Here is a 23,135-nt window from a genome sequence, read left to right as displayed (position 1 = left end):
TTTTTATTTCTAGGAAACTGGAAAGCGAATTACAATTACTGGACTTCCGGCACGTGGAAAGGCGCTCCTCCGAATCAGTTTTCGTGGTGCAAACCCAGCGGGCCCTCCGTCCTCGCCGGCGATTTGGTTTGGGAAAAGGGACAGCCGGACAACGCGGGCAGCAACGAGAGCTGCGTCCACTTCCGCTTCGTTTTGAATTCCACAGGCACCATCATGACCGATAGGAACTGCGCCAATAAATATATATTCGCGTGCAAGGTATTTACTGCGACTGAATTTTTAAAATCTTACTGAATATGATAATTCAGGGGCCCAGAAGTACAACCCCAAAGCCGTGCGTTGCTTCGTGTCCAACAAAGAATTGTGCGCGAAATGTTAGTATTTATTATTTCTCTTGGATTTTTATTAAAATTATCAAAATATGTATTATAGGTGAAGCTCTTCAGTGATAATAATGAGCTTTTAGGTATTTTAAATTAAAATTTGAGCATTAGTAATACAAATTCTAGACTATTTCAAATACGGCAACTGGTACGACGGCTGTGGCAGGAACATTCTAACTTTTACAACTAACCCCGTACGTAAATTACTTTAAATCCTTTTCAAAGATCTTGTAATATTTATTCTTCTTTAACTTGAAGTCGAACTGGACAAATGCCTGGGATTGGTGCTGCAAGGTCGGCTTGACCCTGATGTCGTTGGAATCGGCGGGAAAAACGAGTTGCTATTCAAAAATCGTGTCCAGTATGATTAAAAGAATCAATTCAAACAATTTTATATTTAAATTTTTAAATCAAGGATTTCAAACCCCCACATTTGGAGACTTCTGGCTTTCAGGGACAGACCAGGGCTGTCCTTCCACCTTTCGATGGTGTTCGCTGAGCAAGAATTTCATCGAACCAGAGCTTAAATGGAAGGATGGACATCCAATGGACGGTTTGGACTGCGTTTACCTCGAGGTCAGAAACGGATCCGTGCTGCTCGCCTCCGCCAACTGCGCCGAGAAGAAAGATTTTCTCTGCGAAGTGAGAAAGAAGGCGACCTTCCAAAGGGCCATGCAGACCGAATGCGCGGAAATTTGGGATATTTCGATCGGTTTTATATTTAATTTGAAATAAATTCGATAAGTTTATCACATTTTATATTAGATGAAATCGATATGCTGTTGAATGTGAGCGAGTTTCTCTCTCCAACTGCGAAAATCTCGCTCAATTTGAAGGTTTTTTTGATAATTTATCTAAACTTTGAAATCTTTCAACACGGAATAAATTAGTGCTTCTTGAAATGTGTCGGAGTTGAAGTTGGAATGGTTTGATATTATTGTTCAGGAAATACTGATGAATCATATAAACCACATCTTTTTTTATTAAAGTTTGACCTGGGGGCTTTGAACGCGATTGCAACGTTGCAGCAAATTGAAATCGTTTCTCAGGAAGAACCGGTGAAAATGGAAAAGGCATTCGTCGCTTACGACACCTGCAGCGGAAAACGTTGTTTCTATTAAATTGTTCTCCTTATGACTAATAAAATTCCAGAGTTTGACGACGAGTGCGTGACCGCTTACGAAACTTTCAAATGCGGCCAGGAGCAAGCCCCTGATATTGTCTCGAAAATCGTTTCAAACAATTTCGACAACGGAACAATCGTAGGACTCCTAACAGATATACATATTTAAAGAAATTTCATTTGAATTATATTAATTGTAGTTTTCTCCTCCGAATCCGTGCCTTCCGTATCGCCGATCGTGTTTTCTCACTAATGAAATTCCCTGCGTCAAAGATGTATGTTTCAATTTAACAGCAGTGTTTTTGTTACTTTTGCATCCTTCGATCTTAAATAAGAAAAAAATGCAGTTTTTCAATAATATCGTCTTCTGTGTCTTTTACATTTGCACTTTTTTCCTTCGAATCTTAGAAATTAATATCACGTGTCTGAAAATACAAAAAACTGTTCAGCAAACGCTGTTTTAAAATTAATTTGCATCAAGTAGGAAAAGCGTTTCAACTGCAATAATATTACTTAATTATTGAATTTAGCAAGCCACTTACGATGCCCTCATCGCTTCGCAGGCTGACCAAGGTAAAGAATATCGAACTTTAAAGTAAAATACTGCTCCATATCCTTTCTTGACAAAATATAATCGTAATAACGCAGGCACGGCTTCTGGAGTTGTGGTGAATTCGCCGGGGCTCGGCAAGAGACTCTACATCAGAAAAATAGATAATTTAGGACAATTGGTAAAAAATAAATAATTTTTGAACTAAATATTCGTTGAAAGTTTGCTATGTCAATTGCAGAATCCTATAATTGCATACAAATATTGCTGTGCAATTGGATGGAAACTCTACGAGCCTATGACCGTTGATGAAAACTATCTTATGAACAATAATAACGGCGGTATATACTTTTCGGTTTTAATTATTTCCATTTTTATCTTTGCGAATATACAACATAAAAGTCTTGAAAGTACCAACCTTAAAATTCAAAGAAGTTGAATATTGAAATTCAAACTGTACACTTTTCAGCATCTGGAGGTACAGCAATGACAATCATAGGCGACACCGAGTACTTCAATCAGACACACGACATTTGGTGCCGAAGCCGCCAAATTGTGCCCAAAGAAATATCTCTTCCAGCAGAAATGTGCGATTCGTCCTTGTATGTGATTGATCCAGGATCGAGCAGCGGGTATCTTACCCCATCATACATTGAAAGTGGCGGCGATATCATCAAGTACATCCGCAACAACATATCGACTGCCATCTTCAACAGTGTATATTCTACATTTCACAGCTTTGTCTGCCAGGAACCCTAGACCATAAAAAGGATTTATTATTTGGGTTTTGCACTTATTTTTTCTCTTCGTTTTTGGAGTGGGACCGTTTATTTGTTTGCTGAATTCTATCTTTTTTCCAAAGGGCGGATCACGGCAACGCAACCTTGAGAACAAATGGCAACGCTGGTCATAAGGCAAGCATTGTACAGTGTTTCAAGGTCGAGCTAAAAAACGGTGCCGTGATCCGCCCCCAAGGGTATAGGATAACAGATTTCGATCAATATTACTGTAGCCGATATCTGAATGTATCGATATTTGCATTCAGGGTGCAAGAGGGGTAGATTCGAAGGCGGTTTTCTCCCCTCTCTTTTCCCCTCTCGTAGCCCTGAGTAGCAGAAAATATAAAAATGAATTCATCGCGATATCCTGACATTTATAAATGAATTTAATTCAAATCTTTTTAAATATTTATTCCTCAAATTTATCTGATTGTTCTTGAAGACATCTGCTAGCATTGAATGCTGTTTCTTTTGCTGTAATATTTATATATTTGATATTTAATTGAACGACTTTTTGGCAAGAATAAACAACAATCAAAACGCAGAACAATTCGTTCTCTTAACACTTACAGACTCATCACGGGAAAATCAATTTAAAACGAACCGTGCTATTTTTAAGCAATACATTCTTCTCAATAATATATATTTGCCTATAGACGCGAATCAACGAATAAATAAATAAAAACCATCAAATTCATTTTGGTTGGCTTAAAGACGAAATCGCAGGGCGTTTGTAAAAAGATCATTCTCAACACCGAGAGCACACAGAGGACATAATCAAAATGACTCAAAAATGGCAGTGTAAAAACTCGACTGGAAAAGCGCCTGCAGAACCAGCAAGGTATGCAACCTGCTTGACGTTATTCGGTGATCAAATTTAGAAAAAATTGCGTTCCTAGGTTGAGCAGCGTCACCTCTCGACTGTTTTTACAGGCAAAACTGAGAAAATTCCAGCAACCGATGCAGAAAAAAAACAGAAAATGTTATTTGATTAACAATAAAAAATGGTTCAATCATTTGTTTATTGGTTTTGAAATACTTTAATTGTTCTAAAGATATTATACCTTCTACTACCACTGCATTTAACTCTTGATTTTAAATTTGAAGCCAAATCAATAATTTAATTAAAAGAAAATAAATTAAAATAAATGTGAGGTGATAAAATTACGCTTCTCTCGAGTTTGAAGGCTTCAAATTATTAAAAGACGGTAAATTATCACATTAAACCCCCTTCTTTATATCTGAGAAGGTTAAAATGAGTCTAACAGCGGGTAGTTTTTGCAATTCTTATAGTTGAAACCTGAGATTTGGATGCCGAAAATCTTTACAAGTGAAAAAATTGAATTTATTTCGCGTTTTTCGAACGGCACCATGAATGCTGGTCGCTTATTATAATAATTGTAGCAAGGGGGATGAAAAGGGGATGGGGGTAAGCACCCCCTAAACCCTACATATTCTCAAAGGAAGTCTAGACGAGTCCAATTGTGGGTACATTTTGAAATTCTGACGATTAGAACCCAAGATTCGGTGGTGCAAAAATGACTAAATAAAATATTTTCGAATTTTGGGCTTTTTGTACCTCCAAATCTTGAGTTCTAATAATAGCAGAAGTACAAAAAATAACCAAATAATCGACAATTAACGTAATAATTACCATTTCTTTAGGTTCCCAATCTGCTTAACATGGAAACGTGTAGTTTTCATTTTATACAGCCCCGCAGCTGATAATTTTTAGCTATCATGATGGAGTTTTCAAAAATTTTGACTTAATTTGTGAGCGCAGAATGATGGTTCCCCATTTGAAAATAATGCTCAGAGCACGTCATATGCCGGAATTGCAAACTCGCTGAACAGGATATTCACTCAGAATTCAGAGCACGAACAGCAGCAGAGAGCCACGCCAAACTAACAATTTATTCAGCTCGTGTGCAAGCATGTAGGTAGAGGTGCAGACCTATCTTCAGGAATTATGACTTCCATCTGTTCAATTATCCTTTTATCGATCATCGTGGTTGCAATCACCATCTCTCAAGCTAAACAAGTAAGTAGAAAATTTCATATATGCATTATGTATAATAATTTAATTTATATCCGCTTGAAGAACATCAAAATTAAGACAGTGCGAATCAGCGGCAATGCAGGTAAACATGTTTTGTTTTGTGACCGCAGGATTGTAAGACAAAACACACGTTTCGGTCTAAAGATTAATGGAAAATTTAAATATACAATTGTTTTTAATGCCCCATAATTTAATTATTTAATGAAATTGTTTAAAAGGTCCTGTTAAAATATATCTGCCGGCGAAGACACTTCGAAGACAAAATATTATCAAGTGTTGCGGCTTCAAGAAATGCATGGGCAAAGCCAAAAACGGGACAAATTTCAAAAACACTTCTAATTATTCCCCATCTACGCTCTCTTCGAATGATGACGATGTGCTGACAACCACGATTCTGGGAAAAGCGGCCATTGCGACAGGAAGTTCTACTGACGCAAACGAGAAAAATGCGGCAGAAAACAGTGAAACGAGTGAGTAGCAATGAAAATTTAATAATATTTGATTAAAATGTTGGAAACACAGCTCAAAATTCTAAAGATTCGAACGGGAATTCTGAAGAAAACGAATTGAGTAGCAATTCTAAAGGGATGACTGATGCACCTGCTGACGTCACTAATCAAGATATAATTCCGAGCGGCGAAGAAAAGTCAACGGCGGCAGTAACTGTTTTATCCTCCACTGGAGGCGCCAATGCCGACCCGCCTACGGCAGGATCCGCGGGCAATTCTTTATTGCCAACGTCTCCATCCTCATTATCAGGAGAAATAGCCAGTACACCAGGACCAACACCAGCAATTCAATCGAGCACAACAACACCTTTAAATTTACCATCAGGAATAACGTCAACTTTATTCACTTCTTCGCCTAACAATCTGCCAGTTTCAATAACTTTACCAAGTGAGCCGCCAATTGGAACAACTACTTTGGCATTAAATCTTGCTGCAACGTCTTCAACCATCACGACGACAACAATTAAAACAACCACAACTTCAACAAGTACAACAACCACAGTAAATTTGCTTAATACTTAAATTGAGGCAGTAACTGTATACAAATATTTTAGCCTATTCCATGTTTATTGCCGTGCAAAGAATTTGACGACTTCTTATTGGTAACCGAAAATATTAATTTATATCGGGCTGAATTCAAGATTTTCTGTTTAGGCTAATCCAACTTCAAAACCATCTCCTAGTAAAATCAAAATTGTATCATTTAACAGAAAAATATACAAATTGTATTTTAGCGGATGGCTCAATTCTAAAATCTGCAAAGTGTGGCAACAGGCAATATTACGTTTCAACAGCTAAAGTAGAAATTTCTTGATACTGCTGGAACTATTTATTTAATTTTTTTATCAAAGGTGACGAGAAATGAAGCGGGACTTCGGTGCAAAGCGATGGACATGTCCCTTTTGACCGTCCCTTCCGTCGAGGAACTGACATGTCTCGGCAGTTTGCAAGGTTTTGGAGCATCTTTTATCGCAGAAAAAGAAGTTTTGGTTTAAAATTCCAGCCGGGACATTTTGGACGAGTGGTTCAAAGGGAAATCCGAGCTGTGATGGGAGTTTCGGCTGGTGTTCAACGGGGTTCAAAGTGTCGGAAATGCTTCTTTCTGCGCCCAAATATTTCCTTCCGACCACCGCAGCCCCTTCCGTCAACGAAAGCTGTCTGGCAGTCGTAAATTCCGCCGCCGCAGCCAGAGGGATGACTTTGAGAAAATGTGACGAAGCGCTGCCCTTCATCTGCCAGTTCAACGTCGAATGCCCGAAATTATGCGATAAAGATGTATGTCCGTTCTTTAGAAAACGATTCAATTTATTCTTTTTAAAAGGTTTCCTTATTTGACCTGGCTGGAAATTTAATAAGTAAATTAAATGTCAGAAACGTGTGAGGCTTTCTTTATTTTTAATTTTAACATTTTTAGATAAAACTTCTTACGGAATTTGGATCGAGATCGGCAACTACACTTATCTCCTCGGAAACAAACCAGTTTTTATTCAAATTCACTCCAAAAATTTCTGCATTAAATCATATTTGGACAGATGTCTTGGCTGTCCAACTACCTCCGTTGCTGCGCTTTAGGAATGGAGACGCTCAACATTGACAACCTGGCCGAGCAAAAAGGCCTGAATAAATTTTCTCTCGACTTCAATACAAGTCTGCTGCCGATGCAAAATGGTGTAATTTTCCTTGACAAAATTTTAATTTCTAGGAAACTGGAAAGCGAATTACAATTACTGGACTTCTGGAACTTGGAAAGGCGCTCCTCCGAATCAGTTTTCTTGGTGCAAACCCAGCGGGCCGTCTGTCCTCGCCGACGATTTGGTTTGGGAAAAGGGACAGCCGGACAACGCGGGCAGCAACGAGAGCTGCGTCCACTTCCGCTTCGTTTTGAATTTCACAGGCACCATCATGACCGACAGAAACTGCGCCAATAAATACATATTCGCGTGCAAGGTGGATTAATTATCAAGTCAATTTTGTAACTCTGATTAAATATGCATATCAGGGTCCCAGAAGTACAACCCAAAAGCCGTGCGTCGCGTCGTGTCCGACTAAGGATTGCGAGCGAAATGTTTGTTTCTTTGTTAGTTTATGTTGGATTTAATTAAAATTATCAAAATATGTAATATAGGAGAAGCTCTTTGCTAAAAATGAGCTTTTAGGTATTTTAAATTAAAATTTAGGCATTATAGTAATAAAAATTCTAGACTATTTCAAATACGGCAACTGGTACGACGGATGTGGCAGGAACATTCTTACTTTTACAACTAACCCCGTAAACTACTTTATTTGCGTCAAAAATCAAAAGATTTTGTAATTTATTATCCTTTTAACTTGAAGTCAAACTGGACAAATGCTTGGGATTGGTGCTGCAAGGTCGGCTTGACCCTGATGTCCATGGAATCGGCGGGAAAAGCAAGTTGCTATTCAAAAATCGTGTCCAGTACGATAAAAGAGTCAATTTAAACACTTGTATTTTTATGTTTTAATATTAAAGAGTTTCAAACTCCAACATTTGGAGACTTCTGGCTCTCAGGGACAGACAAGGGTTGTCCTTCCACCTTTCGATGGTGCTCGTTAAGCAAGAATTTCATTGAACCTGAGCTCAAATGGAAGGATGGACACCCGAAAGACGGTTTGGACTGCGTTTACCTCGAAGTCAGAAACGGATCCGTGCTGCTCGCCTCCGCCGACTGCGCCGAGAAAAAAGATTTTCTCTGCGAAGTGAGAAAGGAGGCGACCTTCCAAAGGGCCATGCAGACCGAATGCGCGGAAATTTGGGATATTTCGATTGGTTTTAAAATCAATTTAAATACATCAGATTATTTTATCTCATTTTAATTCAGAGGAAATCGATATGCTGTTGAATGTGAGCGAGTTTCTCTCTCCAACTGCGAAAATCTCGCTTAATTTGAAGGTTTTTTTTTGATAATTTATCTAAATTTTGAAAACTTTCAACACGGAATAAATTAGTGCTTCTTGAAATGTGTCGGAGTTGAAGTTGGAATGGTATGATATTATTATGTCCAGGAAATGCTGATGAAACTTTTAATCTTTATTTTGATTAAAGTTTGATCTGGGTGCTTTGAACGCGATTGCAACGTTGCAGCAAATAGAAATCTTCACTCAGGAAGAACCGGTGAAAATGGAAAAAGCATTCGTCGCCTACGACACCTGCAGCGGAAAACGTTATTTCTATTTAACTTTTCTACTATTTACGAATTTAGTTTAAAATTCCAGAGTTTGACGACGAGTGCGTGACCGCTTACGAAACTTTCAAATGCGGCCAGGAGCAAGCGCCTGAAATTGTCTCAAAAATCGTTAAAAATAATTTCGACAACGGAACAGTTGTAAGATATTCAGATTTTTTTAACATAATTTTTTTTAAGTAAAAACTTAGCTATCTCCTCCGATCCCGTGCCTTCCGTATCGCCGATCGTGTTGGCTCACTAATGAAATCCCCTGCGTCAAAGATGTATGTTTTAAAATTTAAACAGCAGTGTGTTTGTTTACACTTCTTTCATTCTTCTTAAAGAAAAATTTCTCTTATATCTTTAGTCATGCAGGTTTTTCAAAATCCTATTCAATAAGTATTAATTTGCATCAAGTGAATTATTATTTAAATTTTTTGCTCTGCAATAAAATAACCGAATTTTTTAAATTAGCAAGCGATCGCCGATTTAGTTTTGAGCAATCAAGGTAATTAAAGAGCGTCGAAATTTAAGATATCTCTATCTTGACGATAACCCCTTTTCAGATCCGTCCGGAATTGTGGCGAGCGTGACTGGCAACAAGATGTTGTACCTCAGGAAAAGGGATTTTAAAGAAAATTATGTAAAAAATGGAATGCTTTTTAATTTTCTTGAAAATTCGCGGTGTTTATTGTAGAATCCTATCGATGCATACAAATATTGCTGCGCAATTGGATGGAAACTGTTCGAGCCCGTGTCCAGTGTTGACGATACTCGTATTTTCAATTTGCTCGGCGGTATGCAAATGCTGCCTTTTAATTTCGCTGCAGACAAAAATTTATTGTAGAATAATAAGAACCATTTTTTTCGAGAATACAAATTATTAAAAATCATAAAATTGAGACTGTATTTTTTTGCAGGGGGAGCAAATGCAATCGTGGGCGACACCGAGTATTTCAACGGTACTCACGACGTTTGGTGCCGAAGCCGCCAAATTGTGCCTTCGGCTATTATTGTGGGGTCTGAACCGTGCATTCCGAACTTCTACACCAAGTTTTTACAGACGGGCTATGCGCATCTGAGGCAATTATTCGTTCCAAATAAGGATATCATTCAGTACAGTCGCAACAACATATCGACTTTCTCCGTCAGTTCCTTCCCTGATGTACCTCAAAGCTTTATCTGCGAGAGTCCCTAAACTAGAAGAAGGATTTTTTGTTTTATGCGGGTTTTACAAAATTGGTTTTGTTTGCTGATTTCGAGCGGTTGCTGCGTGTGTTTTGTTCATTAAACAGCAAAATAGAATTCTTTTTTCTTAACAATAAACTCCTATCGAGTTCGTGAGTTAATTTAAGCAATTATCTGATGTGTCTAAATAATTGTATCGATCGTATGAAAATATCCACCATCTTGTTCTGCGAATAAAAAATAATAAAGAGAATTATCAAGAAGTTTCACCTAATAATATTATTTCTTCCACTCACAATAAGAATAACAATTTTGCTAAAATTTGGTTCCTATAGGGGAGCTTTCTACAATTCTTAGCCTGAGTAAGACAATCATGTTTCTTTTTGTCTGGCTAAAAGACCGATTAAAATCACAGGCTTTTTTTTAAAAAAAAAAACATCGAGAGCAGAGATTAATTACGTTTGTCTGGATTTTAAGGCTCTAAATTATTAAAATACAATAAATTATCGCGTCAAAAACCCTTCTGTGCCTCAGAAAAAGTTGAAAAGAGTCTAGCGGGGGGTAGTTTTTGCAATTCTGATAGTTATAACCCATTATTTGGAGTAGCAAAAATCTCAAAAATTGAAAAATTTGCTTTTATTTTGTGTTTTTCGAAATTTTGCAACTTAATAATATCTCAGGTTCCAAGCATCAGAATTTCAAAAACTACCCACCATTGGACTCATATCAATCTTTTCTGAGTAACTGAAAAGTTTAGGGGTGATTTCTTCTCACCCCTAAGTGGCCATTCAGCTTTAAATATGCAACATTGAGCGGCGCCAGGGACGGTGGTCGTTTTTTTAACAAAACTGTAGCAATGGGGATGAAAGGGGAAGGATGTATGCACCCCCTAAACCCTTCAACTTCTTAAAAGATGTTGAGACAAATCCAATGGTGATTAGTTTTGGCAATTCTGAGAGTTAGAACCCGAGTTTTGGACTTGGCAATAAATGCAAAAAACACCACGACTCTGCCGGTCCTTTTCTCGAGCCGCCAGCCGCCGACCTTTTTAATCGGCTCAGCCAGCTGAGCCGCGCCAGCCAGCCAGCCACCCATAATTTTTATCTTTTCCATTTTTTCATTTCACGTGCTCCAAAGTTAAAAAAAAAACTTTGCGCCGTTCTCTGTTTCATGGAAATTTTTTCTGAAGTAGTTCGTACTCAGTAAGTCAACTGTCTTAAAAAACGCTGTTGTGAGTTGCAAATTTATGTAACTTGCAACCGCATTTTTCCTCCGCAAAACCGCAATTTTTTCGGAAAAACCCCCAATGTACAAAAAACTGTTTTAAGCGTTTTTTCTGCAATTTTGAGCAGTTTTTAAATAACACATGCATTTTTATGGAAAATTCTCATGATGGATAACCAAAAACAGGGATTTTTACAAAATCAGTATAAAAGCCACTGATGGTTTCACTAAGAGTCTGAACATTTTGACTTTTCCATCAACGCAATTTTCCAAATTTTCAGCTTTTTACGGCGCGAAATATGACTTTTTAGGGGTTAAAATCTGAAAAATGCGGGAGACCCCAAAGCTGTGGGTTCGTTGCCAGCTGATTTTTTGCGCATTGTGAAATTGGCGAACCCTGTTCGCAACCTGTTTTTCCAATATGAATACCGATTTCCCACCTAATTCGCTTCTTTCATCTTAAAATTTCATTGCTTCTTCATTCCTAAAATATAAACTTAAATTATTGCCATTTGAAAGGAAAAACAAAAATGTAATACAAAAAACTTAATTTTAACATTACTTTGTCATCCATTTTATAGCATACTTGTATAGCTTACCAGGGTTCCCCAATTTTGCAATGTGCAAAAATTAACCACTATTTTTTGCGTATAATACCAGCGGGAAAATCCTCCAGATTTAGGTTTTTCTGCATTTTTTCGAAAAACCCAAAAATGGTCACATTCCGTGTCAAAAGTCAGAAATTTTGGAAAATTACGATGACTGTTGAGTGTTAAAATTTTCGGTCTTTCAGAGGAATTAACCCACCGATTTTTTTTAAAAATCCCTACTTTTGGTCATCCAGCATCATGAGCATTTTTGAAGTTCTATAAAAATGCACGTGATTCAGAAAAAAATCGCAAAATTTCATAAAAAAAACTCTAAAATATTTTTTAGCAATGCAGTTTGTTTTTTTCCTGAAAAATGCGGATTTTTGCGATCGCTGCAGTTTACAGCGTGTTACGCGTAAGTTGTTAGTTGCGATTTTCGAGTTATGCAGTCTTAAAAAGCACATGAGCCGGCTGCAAGCCAGCCGCCAGCCGAGCCGATGAAATTTTGCCAGCCAGCCGCCGATGTCTAAATTGACGGCTCGGAGCCGGAAAGCCAGCCGCCGATCAAAATGCGGGCGGCTCAGATGTCTAGTGGTGCAAAAATGACTAATAAAAAATATTTTCGAATTTTTGGCTCTTTAACCTCCAATTGTCGGGTTCTAATTATTGCAGAAGTACAAAAAATAATCAACAATTAACGTAATAATTACCATTTCTTTAGGTTCCCAATCTGCTTAACATAGAAACGTGTTAGTTTTCATTTTATACAGCCCCGCAGCTGATAATTTTTAGCTATCTCATGATGGAGTTTTCAAAATTTCTGCCTTCATTTGTGAGCGCAGAACGGCAGAATAATGCTTTCCCATTTGAAAATAATGCTCAGAGCACGTCATGTGCCGGAAGTGCAAACTCGCTGAACAGGATATTCACTCAGAATTCAGAGCACGAAAACAGCAGCAGAGCGCCACGCAAAACTTTAGCTAATTATTCTGCTCGTGTGCAAGCATGTAGGTAGAAGTGCAGACTTCTCTTCAGGAATTATGACTTCCATCTGTTCAATTATCCTTTTATCGATCATCGTGGTTGTAATCACCGTCTCGCAAGCTAAACAAGTAAGTAGCAAATTTCATATATTATAAATAATAATTTAATTTATATCCGATTGAAGAACAAGAAAATTAAGACAGTGCGAATCAGCGGCAATGCGGGTAATTTGTTTTGTGACCGGGATTGTAAGACAAAAAACACGTTTCGCTCTTAAGATTAATGAAAAATTTAAATATACAATTGTTAATTCCCCATAATTTAATTATTTAATGAAATTGTTTAAAAGGTCGCGTGAAAATATATTTGCCGGCCAAGACACTTCGAAGACAAACTATAATCAAGTGTTGCGGCTTCAAGAAATGCATGGGCAAAGCTAAAAACGGGACCAAACCCAAAAACACTTCTAACTATTCCCCATCTACGCTTTCTGCGAATGATGACGATGTGCTGGTCACCACGATTCTGGGAAAAGCGGCCATTGCGACAGGAAGTTCTACTGACGCAAACGAGGAAAATGCGGCAGAAAACAGTGAAACGAGTGAGTAGCTCTGAAAAATAATAATATTTGATTAAAATGTTGGAAACATAGCTCAAAATCCCCAAGATTCGAGCGGCAATTCTGAAGAAAACGCAGTCAGCAGCAATTCTAAAGGGATGACTGATGCACCTGCTGACGTCACTAATCAAGATATAATTCCGGGCGACGATGAAAAGTCAACGGCAGCAGTAACTGTTTTATCCTCCACTGGAGGCGCCAATGCCGACCCGCCTACGGCAGGATCCGCGGTCAATTCTTTACCAATGTCTCCATCCTCATTGTCAGGAGGAATAGCCAGTACACCAGGACCAACACCACCAATCCCGTCAAGCACAACCAAATTATCTTTGAATTTGCCTTCAGGAATAACTTCAACTTTATTATTGCCCTCATCCCTTAACAATTTGCCAGCTTCAATAACTTTACCAAGTGTGCCGCCAGGTGGAACGACTAAATTGTCAGTAAATCCTGCTCCAACGTCTTCAACCATCACGACGACAACAATTAAAACAACCACGACGACAACAACTACAACAACCACAGTATATTTGCTTAATACTTAAATTGAGGCATACAAAAAGCATAAAAATATTTTAGCCTATCCCATGTTCATTGCCGTGCAAAGATTTTGACGACTTCTTATTGGTAACCGAGAATATTAATTTATATCGGGCAGAATTCAAGATTTTCTGTATAGGCTAATCCAACATCAAAACCCTCTCCGAGTAATATATATATATATCAAAACTTTATCATTTTAAACACATAATATTAATTATATTTTAGCGGATGGCTCAATTCTAAAATCTTCAAAGTGTAGCAACAGGCAATATTACGTCTCAACGGCGAAAGTAGAAATTTCTTGATACTGCTGGAACCATTTATTTAATTTTTTAATCAAAGGTGACGAGAAATGAAGCAGGACTGCGGTGCAAAGCGATGGACATGTCCCTCCTGACCGTTCCTTCTGTCGAGGAGCTGACTTGTCTCAGCAGTTTGCAAGGTTTCCCCAAATTTTTATTTGCGGAAAAAGAAACTTTGATTTAAATTCCAGCCGGGACGTTCTGGACAAGTGGCTCAAAGGAAAACATTCCAAGCTGTGACAATATTTACGGGTGGTGTTCGACGGGGTTCAAAGTGTCGGAATCCCTTCTTTCCGCGCCAAAATATTTCGTGCCAACCACCAAAGCCCCTTCCGTCGACGAAAGCTGTCTGGCGGTCGTCAATTCCGCCGCCGCAGCAAGCGGGATGACTTTAAGAAAATGTGACGAAGCGCTGCCCTTCATCTGCCAGTTCAATGTCGACTGCCCGAAATTATGCGAAAAAAATGTCTGTTTCTATTCTATCCTCAAAATATCTCAAATAAATTTGAGTATCATTCAAAGATCTCCTTGTTTGACCCTACTGGAAATTTAATAAGTACATAGAAAGACATCATACACTCTGGCTTTTTATGAACTTTCTTTTCTTTAGATAAAACTTCCTATGGAATTTGGATCGAGATTGGCAACTATACTTATCTCCTGGGGAACAAACCAGTTTTTATTCAAATTCACCCCAAATTTCTGCATTAAATCATATTTGGACAGATGTCCTGGCTGTCCAACTACCTCCGTTGCTGCGCTTTGGGAATGGAGACACTCAGCATTGACAATTTGGCAGAACAGATCGCACTTAAAATGTTTTCTCTCAACTTTAACACAAGTCTGATGCAATATGGTGCAATTTTTCTTGACAAAATTTTTGATTTGTAGCAAACTGGAAAGCAAATTACAACTACTGGACTTCTGGAACTTGGAAAGGTTCTCCTCCGAACCAGTTTTCGTGGTGCAAACCCAGCGGTCCCTCCGTTCTCGCCGGCGATTTAGTTTGGGAAAAGGGACAGCCGGACAACGCGGGCAGCAACGAGAGCTGCGTCCACTTCCGGTTCGTTTTGAATTCCACAGGCACCATCATGACCGATAGGAACTGCGCCAATAAATACATATTCGCTTGCAAGGTGATTTATGGGATTGAATTTTTAAAATATTGCTGAATATGATAATTCAGGGACCCAGAAGTACCACTCCAAAGCCGTGCGTTGCTTCGTGTCCGACTGAGAAATGCGAGCGAAATGTATTAATCTTTTTTGAATTAAATTTATTTAAATTAATTTCAATACATGTAGGAAACGCTCTTCAATTATAAAAAAGAGCTACTTGGTATTCTAACGTGAAAATATTTATATTTTAATCATTTCAATAAAAAAAATTATATCTAGACTTTTATTCGTACGGCAAATGGTACGACGGGTGTGGCAGGAATCTTCTAACATTTACAAGAAACCAGGTAAATTACTTTACAAACTATTACATCGATATATTTGCAACTAAAACCACAGCCGCCTTGTAAAAATATTGTTAATTATCTTAAAGTCGAGCTGGGCAGATGCGTGGGATTTGTGCTGCATGGTCGGGATGACCCTGATGTCCATGGAGTCGGCGGGAAAAGCGAGTTGTTATTCCAGAATCGTATCCAGTATGATATCATGGATCAATTCAAACACTTTTCCTACTTATTTTAAAATTCTAGAGTTTCAAACTCCAACATATGGAGACTTCTGGCTCTCTGGGACGGACAAGGGCTGTCCTTCCACCTTCCGATGGTGCTCGCTGAGCAAGAATTTCATCAACCCTGAGCTCAAATGGAAGGCTGGACACCCGGTGGACGGTTTGGATTGCGTTTACCTCGAAGTTAGAAACGGATCCGTGCTGCTCGCCTCCGCCAACTGCGCCGAGAAGAAAGATTTTCTCTGCGAAGTGAGAAAGAAGGCGACCTTCCAAAGGGCCATGCAGACCGAATGCGCGGAAATTTGGGATATTTCGATTGGTTTTAAAATTAATTTAAATAAATCTGATAATTTTATATCATTTTAAATTAGAGGAAATCGATATGCTGTTGAATGTGAGCGCGTTTCTCTCTCCAACTGCGAACATCTCGCTGAATTTGAAGGTCTACTTATCATTTATCTTAGAAATCGTTTAACACGTTATAAATTATAGTGCTTCTTAAAATGTGTCGGAGTTGAAGTTGGAATGGTACTCAATGTGGTCTAAATGCTGAATATTAACTCAAAATACTCGAATTTTTCTTTAAGTTTGACCTGGGTGCCTTGAGCGCGATTGCAACGTTGCAACAAATAGAAATCTTCACTCAGGAAGAACCGATGAAAATGGAATCTGCCTTCGTCGCTTACGACACCTGCAGCGGAAAACGTTGCTTATCTTTTTAATTTTTTATTCTTTAGACATCAGGTTAAAATTCCAGAGTTTGACGACGAATGCGTGACCGCTTACGAAACTTTCAAATGCGGCCAGGAGCAAGCGCCTGACCTTGTCTCGCAAATCGTTACAAATAATTTCGACAACGGAACAGTTGTAAGATATTCAGATTTTTTTAACATAATTTGTTTGAAGTAAAAACTTGTAGCTATCTCCTCCGATTCCGTGCGTTCCGGTTCGCCGATCGTGTTGGCTAACTAATGAAATTCCCTGCGTCAAAGATGTATGTTTTAAAATTTAAACAGCAGTGTGTTTGTTTACACTAATTTCATTCTTCTTAAAGAAGAATTTCTCTTATATATCTTTAGTCATGCATGTTTTTTTTCATTTGAAATCTTATACAAATAAAATTTCAAAATCGTAGTCAAGTATTAATTTGCATCAAGTGAATTATTATTTGAATTTTTTGCTCTGCAATAGAATAACCGAATTTTTTAAATTAGCAAGCGATCGCCGATTTAGTTTTGAGCTATAAAGGTAAAGAGCGTCGAAATTTAAGATATCTCTATCTTGACAATAATCCTTTTTCAGATCCTTCCGGAACTGTGGGAGGATCGACCGTGACTGCCAACAAGATGTTTTACCTCAGGAATAAAAATATTACAGAAAATTATGTAAAAAATGGAATACTTTTTAATTTTCTTGAAAATTTGCGGTGTTTACTGTAGAATCCTATCGATGCATACAAATATTGCTGCGCAATTGGATGGAAACTGTACGAGCCCGTGTCCAGTGTTGACGATACTCAGATTTACAATTTGCTCGGTATGCAAATGCTGCCTTTTAATTTCGCTGCAGACAAAAATTTATTGTAGAATAATAAGAATACCAATGTCTTCGAGAATACAAACTATTTAAAATCATAAAATTGAGACTGTATTTTTTTTGCAGGAGGTGGAGCAAATGCAATCGTGGGCGACACCGAGTACTTGAACGATACTCACGACGTTTGGTGCCGAAGCCGCCAGGTTGTGCCTTCGGATATTCTTGCGGAGTCCGTATCGTGCTTTCCGAACTTCTACACCAAGTTTGTGCAGCCGGGCTATGGGAATCTTAGGCTATTATTCGTTACAAATAAGGATATCATTCAGTATACAGTCGCAACAACATATCGACTTTCTCCGTCAGTTCCATCGCTAATGTAGCTCAAAGCTTTATCTGCGAGAGTCCCTAAACTAGAAGAAGAATTTTTTGTTTTATGCGGGTTTTACAAAATTGGTTTTGTTTGCTGATTTCGAGCGGTTGCTGCGTGTGTTTTGTTCATTAAACAGCTAAATAGAATTCTTTTTTCTTAACACTAAACTCCTATAGAGTTCGTGAGTTAATTTAAGCAATTATCTGATGTGTCTAAATAATTGTATCGTAAGAAAATATATCCATCATCTTGTTCTGGATGCGAATAAAAAATAATAAAGAGAATTATCAAGAAGTTTCGCCTGCTAATATTTCTTTCTTTTCCACTCACAACAAGAATAACAATTTCGCTACAATTTCGTTCCTAGGAGCTTTCTACAATTCTTAGCCTGAGTAAGACAATCAAGTTTCTTTTTGTCTGGCTAAAAGACCGATTAAATCACGGACTTTTTTTTTTTTTTTAAAAAAAACCAACATTGAGAGCAGAGATTAATTACATTTGTCTGGATTTTGCACGCTCTAAATTATTAAAATACAATAAATTATCGCGTCAAAAACCTTTCTGTGCATTAGAAAAGGTTGGGAAGAGTCTAACGGGGGGTAGTTTTTGCAATCCTGATAGTTAAAACCCAATATAAATCTCAAAAAGTGAAAAATTGGCTTTTATTTCGCGTTTTTTTTTAATTTTGCAACTTAATATCTCAGGTTCCAAGCATCAGAAATTCAAAAACTACCAAGCATTGGACTCATCTCAATCTTTTCTGAGTAACTGAAAAGTTTAGGGGTGATTTCTTCTCACCCCTAAGTGGCCATTCAGATTTAAATATGCAACATTGAGCGTCGCCAGGGACGGTGGTCGTTTTTTTATCAAAACTGTAGCAATGGGGATGACAGGGGAAGGGTGTATGCACCCCCTAAACCCTTTAACTTCTTAAAAGAGGTTGAGATAAATCCAACGGTAATTAGTTTTTGCAATTCTGAGAGTTAGAACCCGAGTTTTGGACTTGGCAAAAAATGCAAAAACACGAAAATCACGAAAATTTCGACTTTTTCGTATTTTGCAAACTCCAAATCTCGGTTTCAAAACATCAGAATTGCAAAAACTACCAACCGTTGGACTCGTTTCAATCAGTTCTGAGTATCTGAAGGGTTTAGGGGTGTTTGCTCTCCACCCCTAAGTTGCCATACAGCTTTAAAGAATGCCGGCGGCCTCGTTTCTCACAATCAGTGCTCGCATCGGACGGTTTTAATTTTCTAATAATTTGATGAGTTGATGGACTTGAAGTCACAGGGTCTCAAATGAAAGGTCCGAACAACCGCTACCCCCTGACCTACCCTGATGACCTTTTTCAGGGTAACCCACCCTGAGATCGATACCAAAGCAACTTTTTGCGATTTTTCCAGCACAAACCTATTAATTTTTGCTGCTGCTTTTTATCTTCAAAAATGCATCCGCCCCGACGGGAAGCACAATGAGCTTGTATTAATAGCATATAATGCGCAAAAAACGTCTGAAATCCTATACATATTTCCCAAAATTAATTTTATATGAACAGTGACGAATAAAACGAGGCTGAAATGCAGATTTTTTTACACACTCTTTTATTTGATCCCCGTTAGAAAAATCCATAAGCCATTTCAGTTCCAGGTCGACTGCAAATAGCGCCTGAGGAACGCAGCTGACATTATTATGAATATTATTGGAAATGTGCATAACTGATGACAAAAAAAATCGCAAAAGACTAAATAATAAAATTGCTGAAGAGCAGAGCCAACAACAATAAGTAAACACACAGCCCACACAGTTGAAAAATGTGCAAAATCGAAACAAAAAGAAATATGCGTCGGCTAGGGTTCCTGGCAGACAAAGCTGTAGAGCAGAGACGCTGGTTGGTTGAGGCCCGTGCCGTAGTTGAGCTTGAACTTGATGGTGTCGCCACTAGGAATGTATGATTTTTCAATATAGCCCGTGCTCGTGTCCATGACGAAATAGGATGGATCGCAGAATAATTCTTGTCTCGGCATGACAATGTCTACTGGCACGATTCTGCGGCTTTGACACCACATGAAGTGCGTCTGGTTGATGGACACAGTGTCGCCAGTGAGTGTTTGTGTTAAAGAAATGCCTGCAAAAATGCATAAATTTGTTCTAATTAGAATGCGAAAAATAGCTGACATCATATTATGCGTCTTTGGGAATTTAGTTTGTTGATAGAGAGCATACTCTTTAATTAATTTAGCAACACGATCTATTTTCTTGTTTCTTGAAACAGAAATAATTGCCAGACGCACACACCACACAGTTTAATTCATTTAAGAATCTAAGATTCGTAATTTTTAAAAATCCAGATGGTTTCAACAAAATTAATTTTTTAAATATATGCACTTCTGTTCATACCAAAAAATATGTCAAAATATTGAATTTCTAAAATGTGCATTGGCTCAATGAGATTCCATCCAATTCCGCAGCAAAATTTGTACGCATCGATAGGGCTCTAAAATTAAAATAATCAGTTATGGAGAATATTTTAGTCCTAAAATTCGTACTAGATTTCCTGAAGAATCAGAGTTTCTGACGTAGTACCTCTTAATATTGTCTGACGCTTTCACCACAGTTCCAAAATCATCTAAAAATAGTAATTTGAATAAACGCTAATTTTTAAACCCTGGTATATTGAATACCTTTTCCCAAAGTGAGCAGTGCATCAATAGCCGTTTGCTAAATCGAAAAATAATTTGAAATTTCAAAATTTAAAATTAAAATCAGATGCTGTTTTATGAGAATTATTTTGAAAAAAATTAATGATGAAAATATAAAAAAGATAAAATTGATTTTCAGGCTAAAATTGATCACACATTTTTGACGCAGGGAAATCCATTGGTGAGCCAACACGAGTGGCGATACGGAAGGCACGGAGTCGGAGGAGACAGCTACAAGTTTTTAATAGGAATAAATTATTTTAAAATTATCTGTAGTCCTAACGATTGTTCCGTTGTCGAAATTGTTTGAAACGATTTTCGAGACAATATCAGGGGCTTGCTCCTGGCCGCATTTGAAGGTTTCGTAAGCGGTCACGCACTCGTCGTCAAACTCTGGAATTTTATAAGTCATAAGGAGAACAATTTAATCATAGAAACAACGTTTTCCGCTGCAGGTGTCGTAGGCGACGAATGCTTTTTCCATTTTCACCGGTTCTTCCTGAGAAACGATTTCTATCTGCTGCAACGTTGCAATCGCGTTCAAAGCCCCCAAGTCAAACTTTAATAAATATAAGTGCGGTTTAAAAGATTCGTCAGCATTTTCCGGACAATAATATCAAACCATTCCAACTTCAACTCCGACACATTTCAAGAAGCACTGATTTTAATTATGGTTAAAAAGATTGGAATGTTTCAAAAATATTCTTAAACCTTCAAATTGAGCGAGATTTTCGCAGTTGGAGAGAGAAACGCGCTCACATTCAACAGCATATCGATTTCATCTTATTTATAAAAAGATTAACTTATCGGATTTGTTTCAATTAAAATAAACAAACCAGTAGAAATATCCCAAATTTCCGCACATTCGGTCTGCATGGCCTTTTGAAACGTGTTGTTCTTTCTCACTTCGCAGAGAAAATCTTTCTTCTCGGTGCAGTTGGCGGAGGCGAGCAGAACGGATCCGTTTCTGACCTCGAGATAAACACAATTTAAACCGTCCACCGGGTGTCCATCCTTCCATTTGAGCTCAGGTTCAATGAAATTCTTGCTTAACGAGCACCATCGAAAGGTGGAAGGACAACCCTGGTCTGTCCCGGAGAGCCAGAAGTCTCCAAATGTTGGAGTTTGAAACTCTTTAATATTAAAACATAAAAATACAAGTGTTTAAATTGACTCTTTTATCGTACTGGACACGATTTTTGAATAGCAACTCGTTTTTCCCGCCGACTCCATGGACATCAGGGTCAAGCCGACCTTGCAGCACCAATCCCAAGCATTTGTCCAGTTCGACTTCAAGTTAAATGATAATAAATTACAAAATCTTTTGATTTTTGAAGTAATTTGGAGACAAAAATTAAAAGTAATTTACGGTGTTTGTTGTAAAAGTAAGAATGTTCCTGCCACATCCATCGTACCAGTTGCCGTATTGGTAATAGTCTGGAATTTGTATTATTTATGCTAATAAAAACTAGTTCTAAAATACCTAAAAGCTCATTAGTATCACTGAAGAGCTTCACCTATAATACATATTTTGATAATTTTAATAAAAATTCAACATAAAATAACAAAGAAACAAACATTTCGTGCACAATTCTTTGTTGGACACGAAGCAACGCACGGCTTTGCGGTTATACTGATTGGACCCTGATATGCATATTCAATTAGAGTTACAAAAATTAACTAAATAGTTAATCCACCTTGCAAGCGAATATGTATTTATTTGCGCAGTTTCTATCGGTCATGATGGTGCCTGTTGAATTCAATACGAACCGGAAGTGGACGCAGCTCTCGTTGCTGCCAGCGTTGTCCGGCTGTCCCTTTTCCCAAACCAAATCGCCGGCGAGAACGGACGGCCCGCTGGGTTTGCACCACGAAAACTGTTTCGGAGGAGCGCCTTTCCACGTGCCGGAAGTCCAGTAATTGTAATTCGCTTTCCAGTTTGCTAGAAATGCAAATTTCGTAAGGGAAAATTACACCATTTCGCATCAGACTTGTATTGAAGTCGAGAGAAAATTTATTCAGGCCTTTTTGCTCGGCCAAGTTGTCAATGTTGAGCGTCTCCATTCCCAAGGCGCAGCAACGGAGGTAGTTGGACAGCCAGGACATCTGTCCAAATTTTATTTGAGACAGACATTTTAGGTTTAAATTTAAATAAGAACCGGCTTGTTTCCCAGGAGATAAGTGTAGTTGCCGATCTCGATCCAAATTCCGTAAGAGGTTTTATCTAAAAATGTTGAAATTAAAAATAAAGAAAGCCTCACACGTTTCTGACTTTTAATTTACTTATTAAATTTCCAGCCGGGTCAAATAAGGAAACCTTTTAAAAAGGATAAATTGAATCGTTTTCTAAAGAACGAACATACATCTTTATCGCATAATTTCGGGCAGTCGACGTTGAACTGGCAGATGAAGGGCAGCGCTTCGTCACATTTTCTCAGCGTCATCCCGCTGGCTGCGGCGGCGGAGTTGACGACCGCGAGACAGTTTTCGTTGACGGAAGGGGCTGCGGTGGTTGGAAGGAAATATTTGGGCGCGGAAAGAAGTGTGTCTGACACTTTAAACCCCGTTGAACACCACCCGAAACTCTCGTCACAGCTTGGATTTCCCTTCGAGCCACTCGTCCAAAATGTCGCGACTTGAATTTTAAATCAAAACATCTTTTTCTGCGATTAAAAATGATCCGAAACCTTGCAAACTGCTGAGACATGTCAATTCCTCGACAGAAGGAACGGTCAAAAGGGACATGTCCATCGCTTTGCACCGAAGTCCTGCTTCATTTCTCGTCACCTTTGATTAAAAAATTAAA

At 38.2% G+C, this 23,135-nt stretch overlaps 2 protein-coding genes and 4 long non-coding RNA genes across 6 annotated transcripts; 3 read left to right on the top strand and 3 right to left on the bottom strand.

Annotated features, from left to right (window-relative positions):
* Window positions 1–6,434: 6,434 nt before the first annotated feature.
* On the top strand, window positions 6,435–7,035 carry LOC135938016 (uncharacterized). Its single transcript, XR_010574589.1, has 3 exons — window positions 6,435–6,758; window positions 6,818–6,882; window positions 6,936–7,035. It is a non-coding gene; the product is annotated as an uncharacterized LOC135938016 (long non-coding RNA).
* Window positions 7,036–7,788: 753 nt separating this feature from the next.
* On the top strand, window positions 7,789–9,181 carry LOC135943132 (uncharacterized). The gene is made up of 7 exons (XM_065489553.1): window positions 7,789–7,840; window positions 7,895–8,191; window positions 8,244–8,314; window positions 8,371–8,406; window positions 8,468–8,585; window positions 8,638–8,747; window positions 9,155–9,181. Exons 1-7 carry the CDS (start codon window positions 7,789–7,791, stop codon window positions 9,179–9,181), a joined length of 711 nt encoding a protein of 236 aa, XP_065345625.1.
* Window positions 9,182–14,764: 5,583 nt separating this feature from the next.
* LOC135943123 (uncharacterized) lies at window positions 14,765–18,398 on the top strand. Its single transcript, XM_065489541.1, has 14 exons — window positions 14,765–14,879; window positions 14,930–15,174; window positions 15,590–15,692; window positions 15,747–16,043; window positions 16,096–16,166; window positions 16,217–16,252; window positions 16,312–16,429; window positions 16,482–16,591; window positions 16,644–16,718; window positions 16,939–16,972; window positions 17,027–17,109; window positions 17,164–17,260; window positions 17,387–17,522; window positions 18,335–18,398. The coding sequence occupies exons 1-14, from the start codon at window positions 14,765–14,767 to the stop codon at window positions 18,396–18,398; spliced, it is 1,584 nt and encodes a 527-aa protein (XP_065345613.1).
* Window positions 18,399–20,183: 1,785 nt separating this feature from the next.
* Window positions 20,184–20,720, bottom strand: LOC135937338 (uncharacterized). The gene is made up of 4 exons (XR_010574499.1): window positions 20,613–20,720; window positions 20,486–20,560; window positions 20,312–20,348; window positions 20,184–20,256 (listed from the first exon to the last, which is right to left on the bottom strand). It is a non-coding gene; the product is annotated as an uncharacterized LOC135937338 (long non-coding RNA).
* Window positions 20,721–20,948: 228 nt separating this feature from the next.
* LOC135944041 (uncharacterized) lies at window positions 20,949–21,288 on the bottom strand. Its single transcript, XR_010575267.1, has 3 exons — window positions 21,166–21,288; window positions 21,041–21,111; window positions 20,949–20,987 (listed from the first exon to the last, which is right to left on the bottom strand). It is a non-coding gene; the product is annotated as an uncharacterized LOC135944041 (long non-coding RNA).
* A 1,037-nt stretch (window positions 21,289–22,325) lies between these two features.
* LOC135940380 (uncharacterized) lies at window positions 22,326–22,723 on the bottom strand. The gene is made up of 3 exons (XR_010574845.1): window positions 22,613–22,723; window positions 22,489–22,553; window positions 22,326–22,435 (listed from the first exon to the last, which is right to left on the bottom strand). It is a non-coding gene; the product is annotated as an uncharacterized LOC135940380 (long non-coding RNA).
* Between the last annotated feature and the right edge of the window lie 412 nt (window positions 22,724–23,135).

This window comes from Cloeon dipterum, chromosome 1 (genome assembly GCF_949628265.1).
Source record: "Cloeon dipterum chromosome 1, ieCloDipt1.1, whole genome shotgun sequence".
NCBI classification, from domain to species: Eukaryota; Metazoa; Arthropoda; class Insecta; order Ephemeroptera; family Baetidae; genus Cloeon; species Cloeon dipterum.
Note: the sequence above shows the minus strand (reverse complement) of the source record. Positions and strands in the feature narration are given on the sequence as shown.

What these genes read in the sequence shown, in the direction of transcription:
- LOC135943132 (XM_065489553.1), top strand. Translation starts at nt 7,789, where the DNA reads ATGTCCATGGAATCGGCGGGAAAAGCAAGTTGCTATTCAAAAATCGTG. An exon ending in AAATCTCGCTTAATTTGAAG is followed by an intron (nt 8,315 to 8,370) that starts GTTTTTTTTTGA and finishes GGAATAAATTAG; the next exon opens with TGCTTCTTGAAATGTGTCGG. An exon ending in ATTTCGACAACGGAACAGTT is followed by an intron (nt 8,748 to 9,154) that starts GTAAGATATTCA and finishes ACCCCTTTTCAG; the next exon opens with ATCCGTCCGGAATTGTGGCG.
- LOC135943123 (XM_065489541.1), top strand. Translation starts at nt 14,765, where the DNA reads ATGTCCTGGCTGTCCAACTACCTCCGTTGCTGCGCTTTGGGAATGGAG. An exon ending in TTCTCTCAACTTTAACACAA is followed by an intron (nt 14,880 to 14,929) that starts GTCTGATGCAAT and finishes TTTGATTTGTAG; the next exon opens with CAAACTGGAAAGCAAATTAC. An exon ending in CGACACCTGCAGCGGAAAAC is followed by an intron (nt 16,430 to 16,481) that starts GTTGCTTATCTT and finishes TTAAAATTCCAG; the next exon opens with AGTTTGACGACGAATGCGTG.